The sequence below is a fragment of the Sceloporus occidentalis genome, unplaced genomic scaffold (assembly GCF_023333645.1).
Source record: "Sceloporus occidentalis isolate IW3139 unplaced genomic scaffold, rSceOcc1.0.p SCAF_7, whole genome shotgun sequence".
In the NCBI taxonomy this organism is placed as follows: Eukaryota; Metazoa; Chordata; class Lepidosauria; order Squamata; family Phrynosomatidae; genus Sceloporus; species Sceloporus occidentalis.
This window is the reverse complement of record NW_028316987.1, coordinates 38,287,810-38,313,420: the sequence shown is the minus strand read 5'-3', so window position 1 is coordinate 38,313,420 and position 25,611 is coordinate 38,287,810. Positions and strand designations below refer to the sequence as shown.

Here is a 25,611-nt window from a genome sequence, read left to right as displayed (position 1 = left end):
GTCAGTGCAGACAGGACCATAGTCAGTTTGTTAAAACCTGATAGCACAAAAATGGTTTGACCTGCTGAAGTGTTAGTACACCCTGTATAGCCCATGTTGTATTCAAGGTCTACATATTTTCATATCTGGAGCCAGCATGTTCTTAAGCAGTCATACAGAACCCACGGAAAGGATACAGAGAACTGAGGGCATGTGTAAAAGCCGGGTAATACTGCAATCAAGGCTAAATGGTTCTGCTTATTACTCCTTCCATCCCCAGGTTCTCTGCCTTTCCTCTTGCACTAAGAGGCAAAGGTGGCCTCATTACACCAAAGCCAATAAACCAGCGCTTCCTCCCTATCCCCTGCCGTGCTCCCAGCCAACTTCCCTATCCCTATATCTAGGGTTGTCCTAATCAAATTACTGATTTTGTGACCCTAAAGGTAAAGTCATCAACCAGTCCAGAATCCCATTGTCGATTTCTGGGAAGACCATCAGGTCTTTGTTACCTTACAAGATAGTCCTTCAGACTAGGATCTCAGATATCTCAAATCCTAGCTTTCTTGCACACAAAGTATGCATACCGTTGGGCTCCAGTCTGTGCTCCATGTATGAACTATGTCATCCTCAGATCCTAGTCTGAAACACTCACTGCTTTCCATGGTGTACTATTCAGACAGATAAATATCACCTTCTTTACACTTTTCAAACTCCACTATCCAATCTCCATACTTCCATTTCAGCTCTGAATGTTGTGTCTGATTTACTATTGTGTGCTTCTGGCACATCTGTGTGTGTGTGTGTGTGTGTGTGTGTGTTTAAAATTCTGTATGCAACTTTCTACTGACTGTACATATTCTAATTCATGTTCATTTTTCAAATCTATTTATGATTTAATGTGCAATTGTCTCTCCAAAATGGACTATTTTCCCCCTCTCAATAGAAATGTATATCCAAAGGAAGATGTATTCCATTCTCTTGCCAGTCCTTGGAGGGTGGTGGTGGATATTTCTGTCCTATCCCTATACCTATTGCTGCCATCTCTACAGTTTAGTAAACTTTAGATAAAACCAAACATTAGGATGTTCTGTATGTTCTGTAGTATGCGCAAGAGTAGCACTAATACATCTTGTGGGTTTAATTTCTGGCACCATGACCAAAAATGTATTCAATCATTATTTTAGGTAATATTATAATCATAACTTCAGCCTGTCTGCTCTATTTTCTGGTTCCAGAATCCCACAGTCCAAAGTTCCACAAAATTCTCTGAATCTGACCACTGCACAACTAGTTCCTTAATATGTCTAATTAACAGGATATAGTTCAAAGCATCTAAATCAGTTGAGAAAGGCTTGAAAAAGATATCCACTGCAGTGATTCTGCGTCATAAAATCCTTGAAATCCCATGTATTATACTGCACAATTAGCCATGAAGAATGAGGGTTGTGGTAAAAAAAATTCCCATAATGCACAACACAGCTTTAGGGTCTTAAGAACAGTGATCAATCTACTTACTACTACACCCGTCTTAAAAAGGAGGTAATGAACTGTCTGTGTGACATCTGCAGCATGCATCAGATTGTGGTATGGATTTTTATGCTTGCTGTATCCAACTTCCAAAGCTTCCACAAAGGAGACAAGAGCAGAAATTGGAATCTATACACAAATACAGAAAGAAAATGTATGAGGGTGAAAGCAAAGCTTCACAATAATTTTTTTTAACCTTATTGAGATTTTAAACAAGACTTTAGATTTTTGTATATTGGAAGATTGTCATCTGCTTTCAAACAGATACCATCGTATAACATTCTATGATTGAATGCCTCCAAATATATAGCTATATTAGGCACTCAGTAAAGAAATAAAAATATAAAAAACAATTAAATTGGTTGCATCTCTCAGGCAAATATACTTCACATGTCTGATATTAAGAACAGTGGAACAGTGGTAAGATGATGCTATGTGGATGGCTTCAAAATGTCATTATATTAAGTAACTTTCCAAATTCTGTTCTTAGTATCAGACATCAGTGGGAGGAGCACAAACGTGTAGACAGGAGATAAGCCAATGATCCTAGCAAGAGTTTGCTGGCTGGGTAGAGGAATGTATGATGAAGACATCCCCATCTGGATATGATTGAGTAGATGAACCATCATATATGGCACACTTGTGATGGGAATCCTAGTCGATATAGCACAGAACCCTTTTTACAGACAAGTCAATAAACACTCCCCATTTCATTTCAAAAAAGCTACAACTGAGCCCCACTTTGCTGAAATAATTGAAGTACTTTTAAGTATTATTCAGCCTAGCATGAATCTGTTCATAAGAGTCTAATTAAATGGTGACACATATGTTACTGTCAGGTGGCCCAATATGTGTATATAAGGTAGCAAAAACAGAAATACAAAGTTTGTGGTATTTTTCCTTCCAGGTAACCACAGAAGATGAAGAGTGAAGGGCACTGCAGGATCACTGACCTTGAAACGGCTGATCAAATCATAGCGGGTGAGCAATTCATAGAAAATGAATTTCAGTGCATGATCCCCGCTAGCATCATTTAGTGCAAATACATCAAAGGACCACTTGTCTACATTCTGTAGGGGGGGGGAAATACAGGATTAGTATGTTATTTTCTTCATCAGCTACAGAACAAAAGCATAATTTTATGACATGTGAAACATAATGTTTATCATTTGGTCTTTTAAAAATACTTTCATATAAAACACCCAATGTATATTTAGTTTGATACTATTTGACATCTTAACAACACTAGTAGTTTTAACCAGTTAACTTACACTCAATTAGTTCTTTTGCAGAGCTTTGTCATCTACTGTACTAAACACAAAGAACCATACTTAAGAAGCATATAATGCTGTTTTGAGTTTATTTAAATTCTGGAGACCGATCTATTTTGGTTTTGGCATTTTGGCACTATTTTGAAAGAGCTACATTTTTATTCCTGTTTCCCTCCCTATTATTTATATTTCATTGTATTTTATTTCTTTGTATTAATATTCTGCTCTCCTTCTAAAACAAAACTATTGGCAGATACTTAGGATTACTGTGTGGTTTCTTATCTAGTTACCCAGATCTGATTAGCTCCATCAAGAATGCTTTATTATACTGTATGTCTTCAAGGCGTCAGGAAAATTACGTGGTAAAGAATAGATCATGGTCATGATATTCTTGCTGCTCTTGTTTTTACAAGTGCACTCCTTGCATTCTGGTTCAGCCATGGGGGGCACCTTGACTTATTACTGTCTGAATGGTTCTTCCATAATTTCCCATAAAGATAGGGCAGTTAATGAAACCTTCTTGCATAGAGATACTACAGAAGTTTGCTCAAGCTTATAAACAAAATTTGAGATTTTTCAGAGGATAGGTTAGTTTCTAGGAGCCTCTGTACTCTTTTCTAAGATGGATTAATAACCAGGAGAAGAAAGGGTTTGTGGATTCCCTACATATTTATTCCACCAGCCTTCCAGTTCCCAATGGTCTCCTCACCACCTCTTCTTACAAACCTGCACACAGAAAGAAAAGAAGGTGTTGAGAGCAGGAACAGCGTCAGCTGCAGGGAATGTCTACCCCTCCAATATATTTACATGCTCTGCAGTACATGAGGACAAAATGGGCAGGGGTACTTAGGAACTATTGATTCTACAGTAAGCCTCGAGTACACTTGTGTTTCCACGTTCCCACTTTCTGTGACTCTTTTCATTTCTTTACAGCAGATGACATCAGGGAGACAAAGAGTTTAGGGAGGGAAAAACTTCCTTCTCCTTGTTTTTGGCTGCTGCCATCACCCCCTGCCAAATTCTGATATTCTAAGGAAACAATTTCCAGATCACTCCAAGAAAACAGAAAATATGATGAATTCTGATGGGCAAGTCATTATGACAGTCCCCATAACTTGACCACCAATTTTGAATAGCCATGGTGATATATATTAAAAATCTAAGTCTGATTCACATTACACAGTTACAGTATTATGATTCCACTTTAATATATTGTCATTCAAGGGCAAGCCATCCAAAAAAAAAAAAAAAAACCAGCATTACAATGTTTTGAGCTCAGTCTCCCATACTGCCAGCTCCTGTAGGGATTGTACCTGAGCTCAAAGGGAACAGAGATTCTTGAGGAAGATGACAGATGATGCCATCGGCCCTGAACACCAAAAGGTCCTAGCACTCTGCTCCTGTCACCACACAACACTGTATTACTCAAAAGATAGGCCTGCATAATAACATATAGTATTGTACATCATTTTGAGTTATTCTTGAATATTGTAAATGCTCAACAAACCAAGCTCAACAAAAGAGAGAGAGAGAGAGAGAGAGAGAGATCAGTGATGGCAAGCCTTTTAGGGGCCAAGTGCTCAAACAAATAGGTCTTCTGGCACCAGTGCCTGGGGAGGGACTTCTGCCCTCTAAGGGCAGGACTCCCACCCTCCAGGGGTGGGATTTTACTGGTGGGGTTTCTTCTCCCCTCACTCTTCCAGGCCTTCAGTTGCTTCTCCAGAGACAGCTGAAGGGCTGAGGGGTGAAGGGGGAGGAACAGGCGTGTGCCTCTTCCTCCTCCTCTCCCATGCCATTCCCAGCCTTTAGCTGCCTGCGGATAGGCGGCTAGAGGCCGGTGAGGGTCCCTGTGTGCTGTTCCCAGCCTTCAGCTGCCTCCGGAGAGGCAACTGTTGGCCACTTTTTCCTCCCCCTTCCCCTGCTGAGTGCTGGGGAAATGGAGTTGTATGCTAGCTCTGGCACGTGTGCCATAGGTTTTCCATCACTGAGATAGATAGATAGATAGATAGATAGATAGATAGATAGATAGATAGATAGATAGACAGACAGACAGACAGATAGATCTTCAAGGATAATGAACAACCACCACAGAGGTAACCCCTGTGTAGCAGATTGCATGTAATGTGCATAACAGGTACATCACCCCTCAGACAGCTGTAAATTTGGAGGTCTCTTTAATTTAATAGAGTTCTTTTTGATCATATTTCTCTTTGGGATGTGATATAATGAAAAGAAATACCCCGATTTGTCTGGTCATTACAGCTGCACACAAATGGCCCACTACGTGGTAATAGCAGCCACATGGATCAATAGAAAATGACTCAGTCAAATCACACACTCAAATTCTTCACTGTTGAATTGTTAAATTTATAACAGTAATTAATGACACCCGCTGGTCATTCAGGATATTATTACATGTCTGCCTAACTACGACAGCACCAAAGGATTTTTAATGAGAATTTTTATTGCAGTTTTTAAGCAATGTAAATTCAAATGTACAAATGAAATGAACAGGGGTAGAAAAAAGGAGACACCTAATCACACGGCAAATCAGATTTACAGGACAATTTCTGTTAACACAACTCATATGTTATACATTTGATTATAAAATGAATATCCTAATTTGACTGTAATTTTTCCCCAATGTGTTTTCAGACTAAGTGAAATTCCCCTAAGCAACCAAATAACCAGGCAAATGGGGAGGACACACACTGACACAAAATCTACTGCCTGGTGTGAAAATAACATTTTGAAAACAAGAGTAAACATTTTCCAGTGCACTCTAAATTTATTTCCACCATCTTGCAAATACCTTTTAGTCAGTTGACACCACGGCAAAAGTGAAAGGTGAAAAAAAGAAAAGAAAAGAAATATTGTTGTTTGGAGATTATAGCCTTTGCATCTGTGCTAAGCTAATAATGGGAAGAGAGGTGTACCCAACAAATAAAATAATCAGTTAAAACCTTTCTAATCCATGTTTAAATCAGGAGCACTACAGGTTTCCTATCTGTTCTCAGGTGGCACTTAGAACTACAATCTACCAACCGCAGCCCAGTCTACTCATTTCAAAAGTTAGTAGCAATGTTGTATGTGTTTATATACAGAGGTAGCTCCTTCATATAATATTCTCTACATGAAGCCTTTGGTGGAGGCATATTAGGATGCAGGGGACGGCAGGAAATTAAAAATAGCTGTTCACTGCAGTTTCTGACAGAAGAAATTAGAATGACAGCCATATAAACCTGAATCCTAGGTCTGAGGGATATGCAAGTACTAGCGATGTGAAGACCTGCGGAGGAGGGGGGGGAATGGAGGACAACTTTCCTCATTTTTTTCCAAAGACTCTTTTCCTGGGGAGAAACAGGTTAGCATTTTATGCAAGACTATGCACAGAATTGTAGAGTTAGGTGGGTTACAGACCGCCCGTTTGGGGCGGCCTGCACCTGCCCTTTCCCCGGTGTATCGGGGCCTCAGCTGCCAGAACGGCAGCCTCCGAGGCCCCAATCCACCGCTTTCCAGGTCGCGGGGAAGCGGCAAAAGACCGCTTCCCCATGGCCTGGAAAGGTGTGTCCTTGGGGCCCCGGTGGTGGCGGGGAGGAAGAGAAAGGGGCCGCTTGGCCCCTTTCTCCTCTGTATTGCTGGTGCAGCCATCTGAAGGCTGCACCAGCGACACAAACTGCAAAAGGAGCTCCGTTTCGGATCTCCTTTTCGTGCCGCGGAAAGGTCTAGGCGCCCTCGCGCAGTGCGCGACGTCACGTCCGCGCCGTCTCGTTTGAAGGTGGCGTGCTCGTGACGTCGTCATGGCGGCCCCCGTGTGGAACGGGCACCACCATTTTGTAAGTGCTGAGCACGTACTAGGGTTGGGGGCATCCACTCGGCCATGATCTTGGGCAAGTCACAGTCTCTCAGCCTCAGAGGATGGCAATGGTAACCCCTCTCTGAAGAAACCTGCCAAGAAAACACCATGATATGTCCACCTTAGGGTCATCATAAGTAGAAAAAGACTTGAAGGCAAACACCATGCACACCACAGCAATACAGTTTCACTTTTTTCTTATAGCCTGTTACTCTAGAACAGAGAAACACGCTATGAAAAATCCCTATGTCTGGACATTTATTAGCCTGAGCAAATACCATCTCTCTGGAGTTTGAGGAAGAGATTTTTTAAAAAAAATCTAGAGATGCTGGGGATTCAGTCTGTGACCTCATGGAAACAAAGCATCAGCTTCACCACTGAGCTATGGACTCTCCCATGTGAATGTCTCTATATAAATACCAGGTCGTGTGGTAAAATATCACCGTGCACTTCAAACTACAAGTGTAGAATTAAATATCTGGATATTTATCCATGAACAAAATCCCTAAAGACAGAAATAAATCTTGTCAGACAAATGGTTAGGCTTGGGTTTTTCCTCCTCACATATTGTTGTTCATTGTTGTGTGCCTCCAAGCAATTTCTGACATATAGAAACACTAAGGTGAACCTGCCATGGGGTTTTCTTGGCAAGATTTGTTCAACGAGCAAAAATTTTTCAGGCCTTTGCCTTCATTTCAGGCTGAGAGTATGTGGCTTGCCCAAGGTTTCACAGTGAGTTTCCATAGCCAAGCAGGGATTCAAACTCTGGTCTCCAGAGTCACAGTCCAACGTTCACATCGCTATAACATGCTGGTTCTCATTGTACAGTATTTTAACATATATGGGCATGTAATGTTTCAATGTGTGCATGCATTCATATTTATTACAGCTTTATGTTACTTTTACTCCAAAAGAATACATATTTTCTTCACAACAAGCCTGTGATGTCAGTTAAGACACAAGGGTTAGTCATAAACACGACATGTTTAGCCTACCCAACTATACCTTTAAATGCTAATTTAAAACAACAACCTTCCCCTCAATTTACAGTCTAAACATCCAGTGAATTAAAAAAAAAATTATGTTTTGGTCATCAGTTATGTTTTACGAGACAGAAAAATCTTGAAATGTGGGCTACATGTTTCTCCCTTCCCAGGAGAAACAAGAAGTCCTGAGCTGTATTAGAAAAATATATTTTGAAACGATCTGCAACAGTTGAGGCATTTGCCAATTTACTTTTTAAAGCATATTTGTTCACAGTGCGGCTTGGTTTCCTTAATAATGCATGAGAGATCTAAATCTTTAAATGGGAGGTTTGCTGACACATTCGGTCTCGGTTGCAGATTAGTTCCAAATTCCCCAATGCATTCTAATTGGAAAAAGAGAGGTGATTGAATTTCATATGTGCTCATGTAGGACCAACTTGGCTCCAGCTGTGAGAGGAAAGGGAAAAGCAATTCTACACAGACCATTTGTAAACAATAAAAGCTACTTAGGCTAAAATCTAATGAGAGTGCTCTGACAGGCTCTTCACTTGAGAACGAAAGTCTGGAACAAATGCATGCATGCGTGTGAAAGCGAGACAGCAGGGAGGAGAGATAATGAACAACAACCTAGTGGCCTGCAGCTGTTGAATACTGGCAGAGACTCCAGGGTTTAAAACAAGAACCACTGGGTCAGAGGCTAGGATGTAGCCTAGTGACCTACAATGAATGGGCATAACCAAACCTCAGATGGCAGTGATAACACAACAGCAGCAGCAGGAAATAGTGTAAAGCTTCTAGACTACACTATATATTTATAGCATTATGATTCCACATTAACTGTCATATCAATATCCCATGGAATCCTGGGATGTGCAATTTAGAAAGAGGTATTTAGAATTTTCTGCCACAGAGTTCTAATGCCATGTCAAATGACAAAGCCCTGGATTCTACAGGATGCAGCCATGGCAGCTAAAGTGATATCACAGTGCTATAACTGTGCTGTGATAATCCCTGATGTCCAAGCGGCCAAACAGTACCCTGTCCTTGGCCCCTAGCCCCAGCAGATCTTATAGTCACAGTGCCACCACCCAGTAAATTTGTAATGAATTCCCCTTGACTGGGAGTTGCTAAGGACTTATAGGCTCAAGACAGATGGGCTGAAAGGGGTGTGGCAGTGGTGATACTAGGGTTCCGGACTGCGCAGCAACCACGGGGTCTGGAACCCTAGTATGTAATGGCAGCGGACTGATGGCAGTGTCCTGTCCGCACGGCTGCCACCATTTTCACATTGCGGCGTGTCTGTTACATCACAAGTGCACCATTGGTGCACATGCAACATAACCCAGGTGCCGGTAAAAGAACCCGGAAAAAATGGATTCTTTTAACTCCGGAGGGATGTTGTTTAGTCTAGTGGCTACGGCATCCCTCCAGAGTTAAAATGGGTGCCAGCAAACCACCGTTTTTGGGCAGTCTGTACTGCACCATAGTTTCCTATTCCTTGCTAACCTAAGCAAGCAACAAGCAAGCTAAGGCACGTGTATAGGAGTATAGAGACAGCAGATACTTTTAAAGAAAGTATTTATTCTAACTAGACTGAACAGAACAATAAGATATCATTCATGCAAGGCCTCCTTGTCTTGCAGGTACAGTTTGCAAAGTTATAAGATGTTCATTTCAGGCAAGCCAGTGGATAAAAATAACAAAACCTAAATGCTCTAACACACACATTCCTAAGCTATACACACAGAGATGGAATGTGCAGTCCCTGATGGGTTTTTGAATGTGAAGAGCTGGCCTCCTTGCCTAGCTCAAACCACATCCCTGAGACCTTCCCAACAAGCTAGACTCCATTGAAGAAACACACTGCATGGTCTCAGATGTCTTATATAGCCTTCTGTTGGAAGACTCTAGAAACTCCCTGTCCTGTTCAACTGATTGGCCAGTTAGGCCTTAAATCAGCTATGATGTAAGCTCTCATTAGCATGTACCACCCCCCAGCTTAACCCTTTGTTATCTGGGAACAGTTCTGCAATGACTGGAGGCCCAGTCATTACATGTGCAATGTGAAAGGGCCGCTGCATGTTCCCCATAGGCATTTTAAAATGTAAGAGAACAAGGATAAAGCCTCCTAGGTAGGCTGATTAATGTAATATTTCTGAACATACATGTTCTAATTTCTAACTGATCCAGGTCAATCAGAATATGAGGAAAAGAACATTCAAAGGTTCTCATCCACTGACAGACGAAGTTATCTCAAATAGAAACAGGCTCTTCCTTTGTAGGAAAAAGCCATTTGGATCCAAACGTACGTCTATGGTTATGTTAATTACGATTACTTAACAAAGATGGGCATAGGTACGTATTATAATATTCACCTAGAAACCAATTGCAGATGTTATCAAGGTCATAGCTGATTTTAGTAGCTATCACCCTAGACTGATAATGTTAAAATCAAGTCCAGGTTGTTGTTTTTAAAAGCTAAGATTTTAGTTTACTCATCTATCCAATACATTTTGTATTTGACTATAAGTTGACCTCACATATAGACCAAGGGCAGGATTTGAGGCCAAAATTATAGATTTTGATATGACCCATGGATAAGTCGAGGGTAAAACTTAGAGTCATGTAATGAAGGATGTCAAGGATGAAGCAAAGGAAAACAATGTCATACAAAATTCCAGCAGGGATAATTCTTTGTGCTTGTACTAAAGGATGGATGGATGTGAAAGTAGAAGGAGGGCAGAGCTTCCAGGGCAGATTAAACACTTGCCTTTCACCAGGGGATGGTTATGTTTGTGTGTGTGATTTAAAGTACAGTACTTACACTGACCCATGGATAACTCAACTCAAGTTTTTGGGGTCAGTCTTTTAACCTAAATTTCTAGACTTATACATGAGTATATACAGTACCTAGCACAAAATCTATACTTGAGAGTTTCTGTGTAGTTTCTTGCAATCACTAGGCCATGTTTCAGATTTGAACTTTCTCCACTCCAAAGCCCATCTACCAACTGGTTTAGCTGAACACTTCATCCTTCTGATCAGCACCAGACAGTCATTGTTTCACATTTCCTATAATATTCTCAAAGCAACATTACATCAGGCACTTTGGGGCATCATGTTTGGTTCCCATTGTCAAGTTGGCTTTGAATTATGGCAATTCTGAGTAATACTCCTCCAAAACAACCTGCTATTAACAGACAGCCATAGATTCCTTGGTTGAGTCTATCCACCTGTAATGCACTCTTCCTTTTTTCCTACTACCTTCCACTACTAAGTGTAGTCCTATTTTCTAATTAGTCTCACCATCTCATGGTATGCCCAAAGTACAATAACCTCAGTTTGGTGATTTTGGCTTCTAGAGTGAGTTCAGGTTAAATTTGCTCTAAGTGAATTAATATATCTGCCTTCAGGTCACCTGTGACAACCCCATTAATTTCATAGGATTTTCTTAGGACTCCATGAATTTAACAGGCTTTTCAGAGGTGGTTTTGACAGTTCCTTCTTATAGTCTACAATTCCTACAGTTCCTTCTCCCATCCAAGTACTAACCAGGGCTGACTCTACTTAACTTCTAAGATCAGGGGTGATCTGGTGCGTTAAGGGCAAATGTTAGGCAGTCTAGAGCCCATTTAGTAGTCCTTTTGGCAGTCCATTCTATTTGTAGACTTTCCTCCAGTACCACATTTCAGATTCTCTTTCTGTCAACTAACTTCACTGTTCAGCTTTCACAATCAAATATGAAGATAGGTAATACTATGACATGGACAATCTTATCCTTGGTATTTATTTATATATCTTTAGACCTGAATATCAGTCACAGCTGCCCTCCCAAATCCTAATATTCTTCTGATTTCTCAACTACAGTTCCCATTTAGATTCATGACTGAGCCAAGTTAAAGAAAGTCTTTGATTATCTTGATGTAAACTGAATTTCATATTTTCCTGCTGAGAAGGGCAGCAGTGATGGGCCCTGTCTCAATGCTAGTGACACTGAAACTGCTCAGTAATGCCTGGCACTGATACCAGACCTGGTAACGTTGCATTAAATCTCAGTCCTCTACTTACACAAAAATAGTACTGAATTTTGAGCAATTCAATCTTGATTCATATTTCATAGTAGCAACACCTTTTGTGCACTGGAAGAATAGAATTCCTTCCTTCCACATCCACAGAATGAAATGTATGATGCCTATATACATGCCATACATGTAACAGCGCCTGGCAGTTTTGAATGGGAATAGATCACCCAAATGAAGGGGCAGCATAGTGAAGCCTCTGCAAGAAATATACTTACCAAGTATTCCTGTAGATTGGTAGTAGAATGGCAGTGCCTGTCCCCTCTAATAAATCAGGGCTTATACTCAAATAATTATGTGTATATAAGACTAAGGTATTACAATAACAACATTGTTTGCTAGTATTCAATTTAAGCTAGAATTGCTATTCTCGAAGGTATGTAAAACATAGTAAGTTTCTTGATGTTATCCAGTCCTCAGTTTCCCATTAGCTGTTTGCCTATGGCAAAGATTAGACTTCATTTTCCTGATGGTTTTTTAACCATGGAAAAGGATAAAAAAGATAGTCAGACAACTCTTGAGCAGTTGTTCTCAAATATGCCCACATACACACACACACACTTTATACTAATTACAGACTAATATGCGTATAAAACTGCAGAGAGGATGAAAAGTATAGCACATGAATTCAGCATAGAACCACAATATTCTTTCAGTGTCCCATAGGAGAGAACCAACCACTGGTATTACCTTTAGCACTCCAATCACAGCTGGTGGATAGCTAAGTCCAACCATATTGGATGTTCGTCTGTACATTCTGTCAAGATAAAATAATGAAATGGGTCCCCACAAAAAAAAATCCAGTATATATAATTTATCCAAACATATAAAACTGCACATTGCAAAATAGAAATGGGAGAATATTCATAATTATTCATTTCCAGTTTAAAAAAAAACCTCCCAGGTTTCCTCACAGTAAGGAAACTATTGGGAAAATTATAGACCAGCAAGAATTTTTGTGCAATTTTCTCCTGGTATTCAACAACACAAAGTGTTGCAGAGGAATTATTCAGTGGAGAAATCTGTTGTTGTGTGGGTGGGGGGAAAAACCCAAACAGATTTCCTCTGCCAAAACCATGGCTTCCTGAGCAGGAAACCACATTTGTGTGCATGTGGGGTTTTTTTCTGCAAAAACTCCACATGTTCTTCGCCACAGAATAATTCCTCCACAACACTTCAGGATGTTGGGATATGTAGAGAGTACAGTAAAGGAACACTGATTTTATCCCGGTGGTGAGAAAATTACCATAATTATTCATCCTTGCACGTGAGGATGAAATAGTTGAGGATTACCATTGATACTGCAGAGATAATTAGGTACAAAAGAGTACTTGGTACAGCCATCGCCATGTACTATGTCATGTTGCGGATACGCAATCATTTAAGTAGCACAGATCCAAGAGGAAGACATACAAGCTACCTGTCCTGCCTCACCACTGTAACCTTACATAGGTTGCTCTGAATCTGCATAGTTCTGCTGCACATGCATCTACATATGATAATTAATGCAGAAAAGGCCCCTGCAAAACTTTCATGATTGTAAAACACAGCACTAGATAAAATCTTGCTCACAAATACTTTTTCCACAGGAACCCATATAATGCTGCACATGCAAAACAGCTGTTGTACACATGAAAAAGAATCATTGCATCAGTATGCAACAATGTTTATTTGAAGGTACTGACATAAATTTTTTTTGTGGGTTTTTCGGGCTATGTGGCCATGTTCTGGAAGCACTGCAGCTAATCAATAGTTTAATCTAATTTTTCTTAACACAGTTATGAATGTTCACGTAAGACTCAGGGCAAGTTGTGTCACTGAGTCTTAGAGTTCTGTTTCTGTTCTGTTTACTGCCAATATCAAATAGTGATATATATATATATATATATATATATATATATATATATATATATATATCATATTATACAAATATAATATGTAGATGAACTTAGAAGCAAACTTAAAGCCTAATCTGTGCATATTGTTTACACAGGTGTTGGCTTACTGTGATGTATATGTTGGTTTTCTCATGGGGCCAGTGAAGACACTCATGCTGCTTTTCACAGTTTATGAGGCAAAATAGTGTTTAATGCTGTGTGTTTCAGATGAATGCACAACTGTATAAAGTTTAGAATATCCAGTCATGGTCCCAGTTGGATTCCATTAAACAATGTTGAGAGAAAATGTTACATAACATATTTTATTACCAACAGCACCGCAGAAACTGAAAGGATTCACATGCTATATGTTGGCCTAAACCCATAATGAAAATGATACAGATTTATAGCACTATTATTCAACTTTAACTGCCACAGTTTTGTCCTGGGACCTGAAATTTGGGAGGGTGCATTTAAAATTCTTAGCCAGTGAGTTCTAATGTCTCACCAAACTGCAAACCCCAGGAGTCCATAGGAGACAGCCGTGGCAGTTAAAGTGGAATAATATGCTATAAATGTGTATTTTGAATGGGACACATTACTATTTTTAAAGGCACAACAAACCCTGTATTCTACCTGTAGTAAAAGCCATGTCCACTTTCTTTATAAAACTATGAATTCCATTGAATTCATAAACACCAACTGTTTAGAAATGCCACAAATATATCTAAGCAGTGTAAGAGCTCTAGACAATCTGCTCCTCCATAGACTTGCCCTTGATGAATTCTCACAAATGATGAAAAATAATAAATAATAATCAACAATGAAGATGGGATGTATAATATCAAAATTTTGTTGCCATAAAAATGAAAAGTAAGCACTTTGATGCATCTCAACAGATATGAAGTACCTCATCTATGACAAACACTAAATGTGATCTAACCATAATTCATCTATGCAGGTGGACCAGCAGGCAAGCAACAAAACCTATTATTATTCTCACCCAATGATGTCAAGGACAGGCACTAAAAATAACTGTAATGTTTTCATATTTACAGTGCCCAAGTTAAAATGAGATACTACTATGACACTTTATTCCTCAAGGATATTTATTCCTCAGGTTTCCTCTGAGAAACTGTGATTGTTATAGTATTACTAATATTGAGCCCATACAGACAGGCCAAAATGAAGCTGCTTAGGGTCACTTTGGAGGTATACTGTTTAAATGACGCATGTGTCCTAAGAGGATGAAAGCTGCACCCAAGCCACGCTTGAGTCCTAAGGACTGGAGCACAGTTTTAGTGCAGCTTCTGGCCTCTTAAGATGCATGTTGTCATTTAAACAGCATACTTCCAAAGGGAATTGAAGCAGCTTTATTTTGGCCTGTCTGTTTGGGCCCATTATTACTTAAAAGATTATGGTCAATGTGTTTTTGGAGTTTGTCAAAGAAGAGGGATTTCATGCTTATTTATTGTAGATGTACCTGAATCTGCTTGTTTTTACTTTCAGTCACCATAACATTTATGCTATGAATTTGCAAAGTGTTTGTGAAATTATTCATTTATTTATGATACTGCTGATATTTTGTAAGTTCTTGAAGCCAACCACAGTCAGTGTGGTGTAGAGGACTTATGGAGCATGTTCAAGCATTGTGACAAATCACCTGTGGCAGCTATATGCCTTAACATGGAACTTAGTGGGTACAAAATCTCTCTGACAAATTAAAGTAATTGTGAAAGACCAGGATGATAGCTTTTAAGGGATAGGTTGAGCAAACTATACACCCACCCTTTAGAACAATGGTTCCCAAACTTTGGTCTTCCAGTTGTTTCGGACTTCAACTCCCAGAAGCCCCAGCCAGCCTGGCCAATACTCAGGAATTCTGGGAACTGAACTAAAAGACATTTGGAAGATCAAAGTTTGGGAATCACTGCTTTAGAGTTTCTTTCACAACAATTACTTTAATTTGCCAGAGCACAACAGCTATCTAGAAACAGTGTCCTTTTTCTACAAATGTGGAGGTTTTGTGAAAATAAAATCTAACATTTTTGCACAAACATTCCATGTGTATATCTGTACAGAATAATTTCCCAAAACACTTCAGGAAGTATGAGTCCAGGATGAGAACTTTGCAAAAAATATTCATTTTCTCCGACACAGTGGGGAGAAAACTGTAAAAATTATTTGTCTTCATTTGTGAGGACAAAATAGTTACATCCCTATAAACCTAATTATGTCCATTCATTCCCATGAGTCTTCACTACATTTGGTTAAAGCAGGATCCATTACATTATGTCCTATATACCTACTAGAGTAGACACTAAAGAAATTGGAACTTTCTGAGTCCAGACATATGCAAGTTACAATCTTTGAAAGCTTGCACAGAGACTTTTCTTTGCATATTTGGTTGACCTAATAAAGGTATGAAAATGAAAACATAACTGAAATGTTATAGTTTTTTGAAGTTGTGACTGAATTTTGCAAATGGTCCAGCTATTTGCTGTGATCATACAGCTCCCAATAACTTATTTATTCTCAGATTTCCAATCTCAATCTAGTTTCTTTCTTTCTTTCTTTCTTTCTTTAGAAGACCTAGGTGAAATATTCTTCATTCTATGCAAAAGATTCAATCTGTGGTGTCGGACAATTAAAGGCTCCTTTACCTCTCCACAAATATCCCAGCTTGCACCGCATGGACAATGCTTCTGAAACGTGGTTTTTCCTCAGTCCTTTTCAGCATCATCCCCATCTGCCGTGTGAAGGTGGAAGCCAGCCAATCCCGTACCTCAGAGGGCACAGAATCTGACTGGATATCACTGAGCTCATCTTCTGTATCCAACAGACGCCTGTGGGAGGATGGGGGAGACATGGTAAACAGAAGTTTCCTAAGAGATGGCACTTCTCCTACAATATTGTTTATGATTATCACACATGCAGAATCTCTAATTCAATCTGTTGCTTGTTGTGTGCCTGTGTTTCTCAAATTTAATGATACATATTGTTGTTGACTTGCCATTATTCTACAGACAACAGCAGTACCACCAGATTACAAAGTAACTCACTACAAGGCAGTCAGAACAAAGGGGGTTACCTTATTTAGCTACACTTGTTTATAGATATTATTTTCCTACTATTATTCATAATTACACTTGCAACACTGTAAGGACCAAACACACCATATTTTGAAAACAAAACCTCATACAGTAGTTCACTCTTATCAGTGGTTTCATTTTTTGCAGGTAACAGTTATCTGTAGTCAGCCACCATCTGAAAATATTACATAGTCCCCCCGCCTTATCCATGGTTTTGCTCTCCATAGTTTCAGTTGGCCATGGTAAATTGCAGTCTAAAAACATTGTCAAAATCCACCTTCAGGCAGTCATTCAAGGTGTATTCTGCCATGAGGTTTGTAGAGATGATAGATAGATAGATAGATAGATAGATAGATAGATAGATAGATAGATAGACAGACTGCAGAATGGGGGCCAGTGAATAGGCTCTCACACACAAATAGGGATAGAGATAGATAAGCATATAGAGAGAGGGAGTAGAGATATAGATAGATAGGCATTTTTGGGAAGGAGGACTGCCACCATCGGGAATGGGCTGGATGGTCACGTATCGCAGACAGGCAGTTTTATGAGGGCTGGATGGGTAACAGATACAATAAATGCATACATCTTTAGATCTCTCCTAGTCAAAGGAACTAGGAACCAAATGGCTACTCTCCCCCCCTTCTTCCCCCCTTCAGCACAAAGGGAGGAATTCTACATCAAAGCTGACCAGAAGAAAGTGCCATTTGAAAAAGCAACCAAAGGGGAGAGGTCTGGGGATTTTAAAGTGCTGTCTCTATCTGGAGTTCTCCAGATTCAGCAAAAACGTGATCCAGTTTATTTCTACTTTCCTTATAATAAATTTTTGTTCTTTACAATAGTTGTTGTTAAGGTCTGGTTAGAATACACAATTCTCACAAACATTACATTGGCTTGCAGATAGCATCTGAAGTCAAGTTCCCATCTGCAAGTATTTTCAAAGCTTGTACAAGAAACAAACACTTGCAGTTTAATTTTAAAGAGACCAGATCACTAGGAATGGACAGATCTTTCCAGTAAGTTTGGGATAGTGCTATCCCATTTACCTAGCCATTTTGCAATGTGCCTTGCTTTGGCAGATGAGCGTGCAGGATAATACAGTTGGCCCTTCCCTTATGTGGGGGATCCGTTCAGGACACACACACTCACGTAAGTGGAATTCCACGTATGCTCAAGCCCCATTTAAATTAATAGGGCTCGTGCATGTGGCAGTATGGCGTCACGCACAGAATGGGCGGGCATGCCATTACTCCTTCTGGGGCGTGCCACCCCTTTTCCCAGCGCAGTTTTCAGCATATGCTGAACTCTGTGTAAGGCGCGCCCGCATATGATGCAGGTGCACTTTATTTACCATTTCATACCATTTTAGGATTAAAAAATATGTCTCAAACTATGGGAATGCTGCAGAGAAAGTGAGAGGACTGTAATCAAAAGTGATTGGGGAGTTTGACATACTTTCATGGGGAAATGCTCATGTTTTAATGCTTTCATATTTCACATACAGTCACATACATGGGGCTAAACCCAGTTGCTAATCTCTAATGAATAGAGTAGACCAATTGAATCAGTGGGACTTGCATAAATGCTAATTTAATAAGTCCCATTCATTCAGTGGGTCAACTCTAGTTGGAACTAACAATTACTTTTATCCTATGGTTCTTTCTCTGAAAAATAAGAGAGGTGAGCTATAAAGAGTCTTTTCAAAGCATCAGTATACTGAAAATTGTCTTACCTGGTTTCATCAATGTACACAGATTCAAGGACAGTGGCTGCATATTCCAAATTCTTCTTTAAATCAACAACAGATGCTTCTCCTCTCTCAAGCTGCTTTACCAAGGATCGTAACCTATGAGAAGAAAAGAAGAATTTGATTCATATAAATCCATTTCTAGAATTCAAAGAAGTTCAAATTAATGACCCACACAAAATCCATATCTTCCTCACAATGCACAGTCACAATAATTGTACACAGGGTAGCATACAATACATGTTCGTAATCAATTAGCATTATCTAAGCAGCCTTGGCACAAATACAGTGGGGATTAATTGACATCTTTACACAAACTACTTCCCTGCGTCCTTGATAAAAGGTTAGCTTTCATAAAACATTTTCATTCTTTCCATACACCATTTTTAACAGACTTATCTAAACTGAGCAAGCATGCAGAAAACTGTTTTCTATGGATTCGGGGTGGGGGGGGGGGAGCTCCACCAGAAGCAGCAAGAATCCTGAGATTTGGGGCAAAACAAGAAACCTAGGGATGGCTTCTGGTGATGTCCCAGAGAATTGCCTCCAGTGATGTTACAGTGGGCAGCCACTGATGATGTTACACGGCCAGGTCTTGGTAAAGTTATTGATCATGGTATATTAACCATTGAGCACAGTGGCTTGGAGTATGGAGATTATTTCATTTACTTTAAAGCAACTTATCCCTGACGAGATAAAGTCACATTTAAATTTAAAAGTGGGTGTTATCGCACTCAGCCATGGCCAGGTGAGTACCATCCATCTGCAGCCCAGATCCTACCATGCTTATCTGGAGGCTTTTCAAAAGCGGCAAGCTACCATTTTATTTATTTATTTATTTATTTATTTATTTATTTATTTTAAATTTTACAATACAAATTATTACACTTTTTTCATACAAATATATGCTTTAACACTTTACTTATTTTATACTTATCACCTCACTGCACTCCTTCCCCAGAGCCATTCCCATCCACATACTCCAACCAAAATTTTAATTCATCTCGTGAAGGTAATTTTCCATCTTCTTTTCTTAATACTTTTTCAATATTTTTTTCCATATTTCATCAAAATCATTTCTTTTCCACAATCCTTTCTTCACTTTCAATTTACAACTTTAAAATATTGGAAATCTAACATATCCCAATCTCAAAGTTTTCTTTGGAGAGGCGATAAAGGAAAAGATGGCAAGACAGAGAAGGATGGAAAGAGAAGAAATATGTTGTGTAAGGAGGAGGAAGGGAGGAAGAAAACAAAGTAATTGGAAAAACTGGGAAGAGGGAGAAAGAGGATGAGAGTGGGACTATGGGAGGAGAGAGATGATAAGTGCAACCTAGAAATGTGAAAAGGGAGAAGAAGAGAGATGTGGAGAAAGAGCAAGAAAATTTGTTGAGGAAGGAAAAAGAGGAGAAGAAAGTGAGCAAGCAAGAAGCTAGGGAATATGGAAGAAGATGAGTATAACAGAAATTGCAGTGATAGGACAAGAAGCAAAAGGACAACAGAAAGAAGGGAAATCAAGAATTAAAAGACTAGTGTAAACAGAGCTGATGACATTAGTGGCATGCTTTATTTTAAAAAATGGTACAATCTGCAGAATAGGAAAGGATATTATAATGTGACACCAACTATTTAGGGAAATATCCTTTCTTATTCTGAGGAACCTGTGGATTGTACCTTCTTCCTTTTTTTGAATAAAGCATGCCATTAATGCCATCAGCTCTGTTTACACATTAGAGTCTTTTAATTCTTGATTTCCCTTCTTTCTGTTGTCCTTTTTCTAAACTGAAGGACAAATTGAAGAAGGTGAGAACAGCACTGGGAAAGTTAACAGTAAGATAGGAAAATCCATAATGCAGCAATCCTGAACTGAAGTACCTATTCAGTAACTCCTCAAGTAACAAATACTAGAGCAGCTTAGTTATTTCCCAATGAGGAGGCAGCCTGGGAGACTCCCTGGAAAGTCTCCAGCAGCCACTCCAAAACAGCCTGCAGCAGTGGCATCCAACAGTACATAGCTTTTAAAAATTGTTTTCAAGGCAGCACTTTCACCCTGAGATTCCTTCTCCTGGCTCATGGTCCAGAGAAGAGAAGCCATGCCCTGAGATCTGGGAACCAGCATGGTTAATAGCAGTTAATAGTTATGATGGGAGTTGTGATAATCTGGGTCAAAAGTTACCCAAGTATGTTGTTAGAAGCTTAAATATCAAAAGAATGGGATGGAAGTCTCTAGCTGAGCCATGAGTATTCTCTTCTAATATTAATATATTACTACGGGTCCACTTAATAATTTTTAGTTTACCATCTGACCTCAGTAAGGAACAGAAATACAATGAGTCACTATCTTTACTTAACAAATGCCTAAAGGAAAGGAACAGCTACATGCACTCCACAGCAGTGTTCTTGCACTAGGTATCATGCAGTGCAGGGAGCAGGGCTAGTGTGGGTGGGACATCTGTGGGCTTTCAGTAGGTGGGGCTTCTGGGCCCACCCATAAGCTCTCTCTCTTCCCATGCTGCCCCCACACATCAGAGAGAACGATGCACAGGAGACAGTGCGCAGGGGTGGTGGCGCATGCGTGGGGATAGGACAGTGCGTGTGTTGTGGGTGGATGGGGGAGAGCACTCCATCAAGCACCCCATGGTCCCACTTCAGGCAGAAAGGGGCCCTGGGGTCTGGGCACTCGATGGAGGCTCTTCAGGGCAAGCAGGGCACCTTCTCCATGGCAGTTGAGCTCCTCATGGGTAAGAAAGGGGAGTGCAGAGAAGGGTGGAACCAGTCCAGCAGGATCCCCGGGATGTGGACAAGGAGGAGGTTGCTTAAGTGCCTCTGCCCAGAAGATGCCCAGGAGGCAGGGGGTGCAGCCACACCTTCCCCAACACAGAGCCCACCAACCGTATTCTTCCAACCCCCCCAAATCCTCTCTCTCTCTCTCTCTCTCTCTCTCTCTCTCACACACACACACACACACACACACACAGGACATTGGAAGGATGGAGAATTGGGCATGTCACCTGGTGTGGTCCACACTCCCCCCCCCCCAACACACACACACCATGATGCTACTTGCACTCCATCTACTATATTAGAACAAAATAAATAATTTTCACATGCATTGACTTAAATATTTAATTTGCTTAAAAATTGTTCTAATTTGAATGATGTTTTGGCATTCCACAGAGACAGCTCTCACAAAGATCTCGAATGACCTTTTACAGGCCAAGACTAATGGCCTTTACTCTGTTCTCATTCTTCTCGATTTGTCTGCAGCCTTTGACACTGTTGATCACTGTCTCCTAACTGACATACTCTCTGACCTTGGGTTCTCAGACTCTGTTCTCGACTGGTTTAGATCTTACTTGTCTGGCAGATCTTTTGCAGTAGTTGCAGGGGGTCAGACTTCTTCTCCTGTTCCCTTATCTGTTGGAGTTCCCCAGGGCTCTGTTCTGGGTCCCCTTCTGTTTTCTCTCTACACACTGTCCTTAGGAAAACTCATCAGCTCTTTTGGTTTTTCCTACCATCTGTATGCCGATGACACCCAGCTGTATCTTTCTGCCCCTGACCTTTCTCCAAGGCTTGAACAGCAAGTCTTGTCTTGCCTTACAGCTGTCTCACAGTGAATGCGCCATCGGCGTTTGAAGCTCAACATGTCCAAGACGGAGCTTCTTGTCTTTCCTCCTAAGCCCAACCTTCAACACTCCTTTTCTGTCTCTGTGGACAACATTTCCATTCAACCAGTCCAGCAAGCCCGCAGTCTTGGCTTTATCTTTGACTCTTCTCTGTCGTGTATCCCTCAGATCCAGACCACAGCCAAGGCTTGTAGATTCTTTTTGTACAATATTGCCAAAATCCAACCATATCTCTCCACCTCTACTGCCAAGATCCTGGTCCATGCCCTAGTGATCTCACGACTTGATTACTGTAACGTCCTCCTGGCTGGGCTTCCTCTTTCTCACCTCCGTCCTTTAATCTCTGTCCAGCATTCAGCTGCACGCATTATCACTTCCACCCACCGCTCTGACCACATCTCTCCTGTGTTGGCATCCCTTCACTGGCTCCCTCTCCCTTTCCACATTCAGTATAAGCTCCTGCTGTCGACATTCAAAGCCCTCCATGGACTGGCCCCTCCTTACTTATCAGACCTTCTTTCTCCTCTCCTTCCCACCAGGGCCCTCCGTTCTGGTAGTCAAGGGTTCCAGTCTCAGCCCAGGATTTCCTCTGCCCCATCCCGGATTCGCCCCTTTTCACTTGCTGCCCCTCACTCCTGGAACCTTCTTCCTCCACAAGCAAGAGTCATCACTTCTTTAACCAGCTTCAAAACGGAGTTGAAAACCATCCTGTTCAGAGAAGCCTTCCCAGGCATCGCATAATTGTCGCTTACTATCTGATGTTCTGTTGTTGACTGTTTATCGATCCATTTCCTGTATTGCTATGTACTGTATATGTATTATCCTACTTGTGAGTATGTATTTTCCCTGGATAATGATTAACCTTCCATTTTGAAGCCAAGCCCTCCCTCCTGTCCATCTGCCTTGGTCCAGGCCTCGGAGGTTGAGAGGAACTGCTGGACCTTTTACCCTTTCCCTCCACCACTCCCTTCTCCTTCTGTGTCATGTCTTTTTAGATTGTAAGCCTGAGGGCAGGGAACCGTCTAACTAAAAAGATTGCATGTACAGCGCTGTGTAATTTTACAGCGCTTCATAAATAAAGGTTAATAATAATAATAATAATAATAATACATCAATTAGGAGGGCACATTGTCTGCAGGTAGATATAAAAATATAACATAAAAACAATCCCATTAGGCCCTTGTTATTCCCAAAGCCAAGAGTACAGAAAGGCTCACTGACAGGTTGGTTTTTATGTTTCTCAGAGTATTTTGAGCACCCATTGTTTTTACTCAGAGGAAATTACTGAAATTACTCAGTCCTTAATGTTAGTAACAGAAGAACTGAAACCTGCATTTTGGCACAATCAAACCTTAAGCAAATTTGTCAGATAGATCACCCTCTTTGGTAACAGCCAACAACATTTGTAATTAAGAAAGTATTCAGAGAGTGTTTAATTATTCTGTTGTGATTTCTAACTCTTCAGACTTCATTGGATGCTCTTATATATCGGTTTCCCTGGCTTTGAGGAGGTATTATTGTGGATGGGGTATGATGACTATATGGGAGAGGTGTGTTCAGGAGCCATAGCCTACAAAGAGAAACTTTATACTGTGGATTCTGCTTTATTTTTCTTTTCTGAGTAAATAAATATTATAAATGCCTTGATAGAACTGAAGCAACAGTAGAGATACTGTTTGTATTTGGATGCCTTTTTTTCTTTTCATTTTCGGTAATGGGCTAAACACCTCCCTGCAGGTTTCTTCTACAGAGTGTTTAACATTCACATACAATAAAAGCAGAATGAATAGCTCTGCTGCATTTGTATCCATCATACAAAATTAGATGTGGCTCCTAGTGCATAAATCATCTGACAAAAAGGAGAGGGGCTCTGAAACAGAACAGTGAGTTTTGCATCCACAAAGAATGATCTTGCTTTTTCTCACCATTTATTATCCATAAATACCACTATGATTTATCTAAGAGGGACGCTTGTACTGGTAGCAGCCACATGGCTTCCCTTCGTCCATCACCATCTTCTTATATGATAAATGCTTTTAAAGCATGAAGGAAGCCATTCAAAATAAACCATACATTTTCTTGACAGCAGAGCTTTCAAATGACTTCAAATCTCTCCTGCATTTCAGTAAGAAGATTGGATAACTTACTTTTGGGGGCAACAACTCCCAGATTCTCACTTTTCCAAGCTTTCTTTTCAGTTAAGTGAAGTAAATGGATACAGCCTCTCCCTGGTTGAGAGAACCTCAGTCTGACCTTTGGCCAAAGGGCTGGTATGGCTTATCTCAGTGATGGTGAACCTTTCAGAGACTGAGTGCCCAAACTCAAAGGAGTTCCGGCACCAGGTGTCATCTTAGGAGCTTCCAGATAGGGGCCACCTGTTCTATAGTCCACAATGAACTATGAAACTATTTCCATGATTCCAAGTGAACTGTGAGCTTGTATTTTTTTTCTCAACACATTCAAATGTGATTTGTACCACAGATACGGTTGCTATATTCAAATATTTTCAAATCCAGGTATTAATTTGCATATTAAGCACATTAATTGCTCTTTTCCCCCTTCCACTATGTTTCAACCTTCACACCATTTTCCCCCCAGTTACAACTGATGTAAGAAAATCCTGTTAAACTGATGGACCTGGAACAGGAAGACCAGGTTCAAAAATCTGCTTGGCCTTGAAAACATATTGGGTCACCAATACCCTTTACAAGGCTGCTATGAAAACTAATAGGGAAAGGGAGACCACATAAAATGGACACATATATTCCCAGTGCACTACAAATAAACAATATTACCATGTGCATGGACACTTCCAATTGTATTCTTTCTTCAGATCACTATTTTTACTTTTATTTTGCCATTATTTTCACTAATGGCTAAAAGCTACAGATCCATGAAAATACTACAAAGGGCCTCAGAGGAAGGTAAACCCTCAGAGGCAAAGGAAAATCCCCTCTGAACAAATTTTGCCAAGAAAGCCCCACAATAGTGTTGCCATAAATCAGAAACAACTTGAATACACACAACAACTTCCTCACTGGTTACATCGTTCTATGCTAACCATGTGTATAAATATCTGCCAAATGAGGCAACATACCATACATCTGATGTCTCCAAAAGCTTATGCCAGAGAAAATGTGTTAGTCTTTAAGGGTAGACACACATGACTACATAAGTGCAAGTACTAGATCCTGTTGTTTTTTTGAGGAAAGGGAAAAAAAACCTAACACTGCTACCCTCTTGAAAACTTTTATAGTATTATTTCGTATAAGGGGGGGATCAAAACAAGTGCTAATCCAATGTGGCAGATGTGCCCCCCCTTCATTAATACCACCCTTGTATTTCTCCTTGACGTACATCCTTTCTACATTCTTACCCTTGTCACTGTTTCGTTTCCTTAATAGTTTACACTGTACAGGTAAATTGTGCCTCGATTAAGTACATTTAATGTAGTAGGACATATATATGAGTAAACAGTTACAATACCTAAGATAAATGAACGTAGAGTTAGTCTAGGTTTCATCTTTTCTATCATTATAAAGATTCAGACAAAGTCTACCTTAATAAGCTC

At 40.2% G+C, this 25,611-nt stretch overlaps 1 protein-coding gene across 5 annotated transcripts in view; it reads right to left on the bottom strand.

Moving 5' to 3' along the window:
* The window catches only part of PDE1C (phosphodiesterase 1C), a 280,396-nt gene that overhangs the window by 61,953 nt on the left and 192,832 nt on the right, over nucleotides 1-25,611 (bottom strand). For all 5 annotated transcript variants that reach the window (XR_016281913.1, XM_089532634.1, XM_089532636.1 and 2 more), the window contains 5 exons: nucleotides 18,400-18,513; nucleotides 16,239-16,421; nucleotides 12,389-12,455; nucleotides 2,460-2,576; nucleotides 1,495-1,635 (listed from right to left, as the gene is read on the bottom strand). Coding sequence is in view for 4 of the 5 variants with exons in the window: in XM_089532634.1 (XP_089388760.1) it covers nucleotides 1,495-1,635; nucleotides 2,460-2,576; nucleotides 12,389-12,455; nucleotides 16,239-16,421; nucleotides 18,400-18,513 (622 nt within the window). In the remaining variant the exon portion in view is untranslated. The remainder of the gene's footprint in view (nucleotides 1-1,494; nucleotides 1,636-2,459; nucleotides 2,577-12,388; nucleotides 12,456-16,238; nucleotides 16,422-18,399; nucleotides 18,514-25,611) is intronic.